The 7,817-nt window shown below is 52.8% G+C and overlaps 1 protein-coding gene across 2 annotated transcripts in view; it reads right to left on the reverse strand.

Annotated features, from left to right (window-relative positions):
- The window catches only part of WTIP (WT1 interacting protein), a 57,708-nt gene extending 50,225 nt beyond the window's left edge, over window positions 1–7,483 (reverse strand). For both annotated transcript variants that reach the window (XR_014158967.1, XM_081872196.1), the window contains exon 1: window positions 5,887–7,483. Coding sequence is in view for 1 of the 2 variants with exons in the window: in XM_081872196.1 (XP_081728322.1) it covers window positions 5,887–7,012 (1,126 nt within the window). In the remaining variant the exon portion in view is untranslated. The remainder of the gene's footprint in view (window positions 1–5,886) is intronic.
- Between the last annotated feature and the right edge of the window lie 334 nt (window positions 7,484–7,817).

Here is a 7,817-nt window from a genome sequence, read left to right on the forward strand (position 1 = left end):
CTAAAATTTCAGATTAAAACTGCAGAGTGGAAGGAAAGGAGGACCTTTTTCTGCCTCCCCGCTTACATCTACTCTCTGAAGACTGGAGAAAAGAATATTAGGGGGGTGGGCAGGGGAAGGACTAGACCATGTGAAAAATGAACATAACATTTTAGCTGCGGTTCATTCATTTCCAGCTTTGTATTCTTGTTATAAAAAAAAGGTGTGCGTAGACATTCCGTTGTTGCGCCCATAACCTAGGTTTAAGGTGCCATTTAGCTCCTGGCTTTCATATCTCAGTTTCTAACACTGATTGATTTGTATGCTGTTGATGGGGTCTTGCTGTTGTCCTGTTGGGCCACGTATGTAATAAAGGGGAGCCATACCAGGGTGAAGGCATCCTCTTCTATTTGTCCCTGACCTCTCTGCCAGTTCTGACCTGGCCAGCCTAACAAGCTGGAACTGGCAAGGACTGAGTTTGTACACGTGGGTCAGCCATGCATTTTCCTCCAAGAACCTTAGACTTGCACAAGTTGAAAAGAATATGTAAGAGCCAGCAGGAAGCTGCAGGAGGCAGCACATGAACTGGCTCTCTCAGCACAGAATCCAGCAATGAAGGGTGAGAATCTTTCCACTCCTATATTTTTCCATAAGAAACAAAATCCATTTTTTAAGAACACCTGTTTCATACAATAAGTAACATAGTAACTACATCACAATAATCCTAGGTAGTCTTGTTTTACCAGGACCACAAAAGCATGCCATGCTCCCAGAAAGCTGCTCCCAGCCAAGAACAAACTTTGACTACAGCTCATAGTTAAGGAGGAAAGAGCTTAACCATGATCCCGGGTTTGGACAACACACTAAGCCAAATTTTGGCTTAGCTTCTCCCTGCATCTGAACTATACAACAAGATGCCCTCCACAGCTGGTACTCAGAGGGAGACTCTTCCACAGAAGATGCAACATCTCAATTCACCGCATGAACCACGTTAAGAGATGCAGGCAGGCCTATACTTCCAGATGTTAAGCAATCTATGTGCAAATACTTCTCTTTCTGCAGTGAAAAAACCTTCCAACTCAAGCCCTGATCTACCCAATTCCTGGCTGAAAGACCTTGCATGACTTCTCATGTTTCACAAGTCTAGGCAGCCCCATCACTTGCCATGGAGTAGCTAATCTAGCCTCTGGCCCCCCGGGCCACGACAGTCTTCTCTTGCTTGGTTGCTTTCCTCATCGAAAGGAGAGAGGGAGAGCTCTACAGATTTTGCAGCCATACCTTAGGCTAACCTTCCTCATTCTGGTGCCCTCCAGATATTAAAAGACTACCAGTTCCCCTCAGACGTGCCTTAATGGCTGGGAATGACGGGAGTTTGTAGTCCAAAGCTATCATTCCATCAGGCTGCCTCAGTGGTGGAGATGGGAGGCTGTTTCATCAGGCACCTCCTACCCTTGAACTGTGCCAGTCGGTCGCTGTAAGAGCAACTGCTTAAGAACTGTTGCTTGAGTTTGATTCCCTCCCCTCTTCCTCCTTGTTCCTTTCCCCTTGTGTGTTGTTTTCTTTTTCAATTGTAAGCTTCAAGGCAAGGACTGTCTTGCTTTAACTGACTGTATACAAGCCACTCCAGAAGCCTCTTTTTTTGCGGAAAAGGGGGAGACAAATGGTCTATCAATGAATCATAAAACACCTGTAGGGGACTAGGTTGGGGAAGCTTGCATTATGCCCCTTTAGCAATGTGAACAGCAGGGAATGAAATCTTCATTCAAGAGCTGCAGGACATGGAGAAACACTGCTTCAAATCTCTTATGCTCCAGCGCTTGGGAGGTGGAGGGACTGCCAGCAATTGCACCAGGACCCAAGCCAGAAGGGGGGCGGACTTTGAGGTTATATGAAAAGAGAGAGAGGTAGGTCTCTAAACCCTCCTAGAAGGAAAGTTAGGAAGCAAAGTGGGCATGTACCCTTCTAAACAATTTCTGTGAGTTGAGCTAGGCTGACTTCTCCCACCTGCCAGTGAGCGCCGTCAAGAGCTGTAACTGATAGAGGAGTTGTTTGGACACCACACTCTGGTATCCCTAGGGTTCCAAAGATGTGCTTTTCTCTCCTGTAGAGTACAGGCAACTCTCAGTTTGTAGCATTCAATGCATGCATCACCGTGCATGCCATGTCTGGCACCTGAAGAGGGCAGAACGGGGTGGGCTTACATACACTCTGCAGATGTGCAGAATGACCCGGGACGTAACCCCCCTGTAAATGGGTGTGTGTTGCCTGCACTTTTCTACTCTGCTAATGTCACATTTTCTAATCCTTAGATTCTCTCTTCATTTGCCCTCCCTTTTCTCCCTGGGAACCAGGATGCCTCTTTCCTGTGGTGGGTTTATCTGGGATCAGGTACACCCTCTAAATCTGTTTCTGCAAATAATACTCCACAGTACATGCAGGTGAATGTTAAAGAATCTCCCTGCCCCCCCCCAAAGCAAAATGTAAAAACTTCACCAAGAGGCTTAGACACACCTCTTTCGGTATAGGACCTAAGCTCCAGGCACTCATGAAGAATTCACTGTGTGGTTAGCTTACAGTACAAAATCCACCTCAAATGCCCCAAGCCTCACCTTGCTTCAGGTTAGAAACTCTTCACTTAGCAGAGCAGCAGTAGCACAGGCAACCAGACCAGGCAGGCATGAAGCCCTGCAACTTTTCAGCCAGCATGCCCCTTATAGCAAAGGCCAAAAGTGGCTCCTGCACAGCTCACACAGCAGGTTAGGGACAAAGCACTGCCACCAATTTCACAGCAGGGGCAGCAATATCATTGCCTAGATCACCATTTGCCAATCCCCTGCCCAACACATAAATAAGATTTTGCACGCGAGAAAGAAAACTACCAACTAAGCTAAGCAAAAGAAGAGGCCAAAGGCCCAACCATCACTTTTACTTTGAAAAATTTCAATACGACCAACCAGAACATTGTAATAGTGAGCAAGCTTCTGAGCCCACCAGAGTTCTTCAGCAGAGTTCTGAAAGTTAAGCAGCGGGCAGAGGGGAGATTTTGTTTGTTGAATCCAGAATGCCTCGCTGTGTTGGTCACATGTTCATTTCTTCCATCTCGCTCAAGAATTTGGGAGTGGCGCAGGAGAGGGCATTCTTTGAAGCAGCCCCTAGAATGGGGAATTCCCTCCCCACAATCTAGTGTGGTGTAGTGGTAGTCTCGTAATCTGGGGAACTGGGTTTGCGTCTCCACTCCTCCACATGCAGCTGCTGGGTGACCTTGGGCTAGTCACACGTCTCTGAAGTCTCTCAGCCTCACTCACCTCACAGAGTGTTTGTTGTGGGGGAGGAAGGGAAAGGAGAATGTTAGCCACTTTGAGACTCCTTCAGGTAGTGATAAAGCGGGATATCAAATCCAAACTCTTCTTCTTCTTCCCCGCAGAGGTCACCTGGCACCTTTACTATATTTGTTGTTTGTTGTTTAGTCGTGTCTGACTCTTTGTGACCCCATGGACCAGAGCACGCCAGGCACTCTTGTCTTCCACTGCCTCCCGCAGTTTGGTCACACTCATGTTGGTAGCTTCGAGAACAGTGTCCAACCATCTCATCCTCTGTCATCCCCTTCTCCTTGTACCCTCAATCTTTCACAACATCAGGGTCTTTTCCAGGGAGTCTTCTCTTCTCATGAGGTGGCCAAAGTATTGGAGCCTCAGCTTCAGGATCTGTTATTCCAATGATTTCCTTAAGAATGGATAGGTTTGATTTTCTTGCAGTCCATGAGACTCTCAAGAGTTTCCTCCAGCACCATAATTCAAAAGCAACAATTCTTCAGCAATCAGCCTTCTTTATGGTCCAGCTCTCACTTCCATACATCACTACTGGGAAAACCATAGCTTTTACTATACGGACCTTTGTGGCAAGGTGATGTCTCTACTTTTTAAGATGCTGTCTAGGTTTGTCATTGCTTTTCTCCCAAGAAGCAGGCGTCTTTTAATTCTGTGACTGCTTTCACCATCTGCAGTGATCATGGAACCCAAGAAAGTAAAATCTCTCACTGCTTCCATTTCTTCCCCTTCTATTTGCCAGGAGGTGATGGCAAATAGCTTTATATAGCTATTTATATTATTATATAGCTTTCAGCAAATGCTTAAGATGCACTTCTTTACCCCTGACCTTTGACACCTGAAATGTGTGCTTCCAGGAGTTGGACCCACCCTATTCTTGAGAATGTAGCATGTTTTATGTGCTTTTAATTTTGAATTTTAAATTGTTGCAACCCCCGCCCCCCAGGACTCACTGGTGAAGGGCAGGTAACAAATATAATGATACTACTACTACCCCTACCATTACCACCAATAATAATTTATGCTGTGGCTATAGGGGTTGTCATGCAGAATTTGGAAATCCTTGGAAATCCACTGAATCCACTAAATGTTGATTTTACAAAAATCCCCTCTCCATCTGGCCACAGAAGGACTAGAAGCCTGGTGAACTTTGGAGATTACGGGAGCACCTCTTTTGATCAATCCCTTATCACACATCCTTGCAAATAAATCATGGGTCCTCCTAGTCCTCAGCTTATTTACTTGAAGCTGGTTGTTAGCCTTTGAAGACCTACTCTTGTATGTTTATGCCTCAACAGCTCAAAAAAGGGAGGGGGGGACACACAACAAATTCTCATCCAGCTAACAAAAGATCTGCTTGCTACTTGCCCAAAGACAAGCATGCAAGTAGATATTTGCACCCGACTGTATCTTCAGTCTCTGCTCAGCAAAACACAAACATGAAACATTTCAAATAAGTAAATAAAGTCAGCAACCCTGAAAAAAGTCAGTGGAATGCAACAGTCATTTCTTCTGGCACCTAAGAATTAAGGAAGAGGAATTTCTGCAGCCCTTGCAAGATTTGCCTGGGCAAGAACAAGGCACACAAGGATGCGAGTAGTCAGAAATGGGAGCAACATGTTCCAAACATTTTCTAAGCACTAAGCTTGCATTTGCTTACTCTCACCTTCTGCTATCCTCCCCTCTTCTCCCTTTCCTGCCCCCCCCACCAGCTGCATCAAAGCCTAGACTGTAAGCACCATGGGGCAGGGAACAAACACAGCTGATGATACTATGACCCCAAACTGATTCATCAGGAGGCACCCACTTATTATTTTAATTGAAGAGGATTTGAGTGAATTGCAAATGAGTCTAGCAAGACCCTATGCTGGATTTACACCCCCACGCACAAAAGCAAATTTAAAAAATGAGCACACTTTAGAGCACCAGCTTTGTATGCAGAAGGTTCAGGGTTCAAGTCCTGGGATCTCCAGCTGTGGTTGGTAAAAATTCCTTGCCTGGAAAATCCTGGAGGGTCAATACTGAATTTGATGGACCAAAGACAGAAGGCATCTAGGCCTACTGGTGTGGTGTAGTGGTTAATGTGTTGGAATACTAAGCCCTGGGAGCAGTGGCGTAGCGTGGGGGGTGCAGGGGGTGCCGGCCGCACCACCTGGGGGTTAGGGTTAGGGATAGGGTTAGGGGGCGCAAATTACTTGCCTTGCCCCGGGTGCTGAGAACCCACGCTACGCCACTGCCTGGGAGACCAGGGTTCAAATCCCCACTCAGCCATGAAGCTCCCTGGGTGACTTTGGGCCAGTCACTGCCTCTCAGTCTAAAATACCTCACAGGGCTGTTGTGGGAATTAAACATTAAGAACTAAGCAGAAGGCGCCAGGTTCAGTCCCCAGGTAGGGCTGGGAGAGACTTCCTGCCTGAACCCCTGAAGAGATGCTGCCAGTCTGTGTAGGCAACACAGGCTCCATATAGGAATATGGCCTAATAACTTCCTAAAGCTGTAACTCTTTGGAGAGCCTCTTGCCTGCTTCCTCTTGAATGCCACCGTCGCAAGAAGAACCCCCCCCCCCCGCAAAGGCACTCACCGAAGTACTCCTTTTTCATGTGCATCTCCAGCTCCTTCTCCAGCTCCAACGTGAGCGCCTCTAGCCTCCGCTCCACCTGGCTGGGCCCGCTCTCCCTCGACGGCGTCACCTGGTAGGGGAGCCGGAACTTAGAGACGGCCGCCGCGCCTTTGGCAGCCGGCGAGCCGTAGGACAGCGAGGAGACGGCGGCGTCGGGGCCCCCGAGGGCAACCGGCGGCGCCTGGGCGTGCAGCCTCGGGTAGGCATCCGCCGCCGCCTGCTCAGCCAGCAACAGAAGGCCCTCCTCGGGCAGGAGCGAGGCCCGCGGCGACGGCAGCTGGAACTCCGGGTAGGCGCCCATCGAGCCCCGGGAGCTGCGCGAGCTGTGGCTGGAGATGCTGGAGCGCGGGCTGGCCAGAGCCGCCGCGATGGCCCCCGACGCCATGGCCGCCGCTGTAGCCGGCCCGGATCCGTGGCGCCCAGCCGCTGAGGCTGCCACCTCCAGCTCGACGGCGCCGGCCAAGGAGGAGCGCGGGCTGATGTGCCGCTGGTCGTAGCCCATGCTGATGCCGCTGGTGCGGTTGCTGCTCGGCTTACTCCCGCTGCCACCCCCGCCGCCGTCGGAAGAACTGGTCAGGCTGGCGCGCGGGCTGGAGTGCTTGCTCGTGTCGCTGGCCGTGCTGGCGTAGCTGGAGCGCGGGCTCAGCGCCGAAGACGCCTCGACGGGCCCGGCTACCAAGCTGCCCCGCGGGCTGGCCAACGGGCCGCCGCCACCGTAGCACGTCGAGGCCCGCGGGCTGGCTCCCCCGCCGCCGCCTCCTTTGCCGCGCGGGTAGCCTTCGGCCGAGTAGCGCTTGTAGCAAGGCAGCGCTACTTCGGAGCGCGGACACGAGCCGTCCTCGGCGCCGCCGTTGAGGGAGCGCAGCGGGAGGCACGACGACTGAGGAGCCTCTGCCGACGGGTACGGCGGCGGCGGGCCCAGCATGGTGCAGCCGCCGCCGCCGCCGTTCAGCTGCTTCTTGGCCCGCCCGTCCAGCTCCGGCGGCGGCTGGTGGTCTCTCCTGCGGCGGCCGAGCCCCTCGTCGTAGAGCGCCAGCTCCGCCATCAACTTGCTGGCTTTCCCCAAGCCCTCCTCGTACCTCTCCATGCCGGCGGGAGGAGGAGGAGGAGGAGAGGCGCCGCCGCCGCCGCCGCCCTCGCGCGCTCCAGACGGCAAAGTTTAGCAGAAGCCGCCGCGGCCCGACGCCCGGTGCCGCCTCGCAAGCGCTGCCTCCGGCTACAAGAGAGTCACCTCCCGGGCATCCCGCCCCGAGGCTCTCACCACGAACCGAAGCTCGCCAGGCAGGCAGAGCGGCCGGCGGGCCGGCGGCGGGAGGGAGGGAGGGAGAGGCGGCGTTGTCGGGGAAGCGTCCCCGCCCGCCTGCGCGAAGTTTGCTGGGGCCAGTCAATGGCGCGCTCGGCGGAGGAATTTGCACTTCGAGGCTGCCCGGCTGGCTGACTGGCCGGCCTCCTCCTCCTCCTCCTCGGCTCGGCTCTTCCCCGCCCGGCTGGGCTCCAAGATCCGGGGCGGGAGGGCCCGAGGCAGCGCCGGGCTGCTCCTTTGTGCGGCAAGGGAGGGAGGGACTTCTTTGTGTGGGGCAGGAATGCGAGGAGGAGGAGGAGGAAGGAGACGGGGCGCTGCGTCCCTCTGGAATGTAGTTAATGCCGAAGCCAAACAATGACTTTAACCAAGTCAGCCCCCGAGGGGGGGGGGGGACGCCGGGCGGGAGGAGCCGCCGCTGGAGGAGCTGCCCCCCCCCGCATTCCCTTCATGTGACTGCGCTCCTCTAGCAGGGAGGGAGGACGCTTAAAAGCAGGGGGGATTCTTTGTGCTGCACGCTCACACCTTGGGAAAGGCCCTACTACTCACTCTTCCATGCTCCCGGATGCTGCCTCGCCAGAGCCCATTGAAT

The sequence above is a fragment of the Podarcis erhardii genome (assembly GCF_964252035.2).
Source record: "Podarcis erhardii genome assembly, chromosome: 7".
NCBI classification, from domain to species: domain Eukaryota; kingdom Metazoa; phylum Chordata; class Lepidosauria; order Squamata; family Lacertidae; genus Podarcis; species Podarcis erhardii.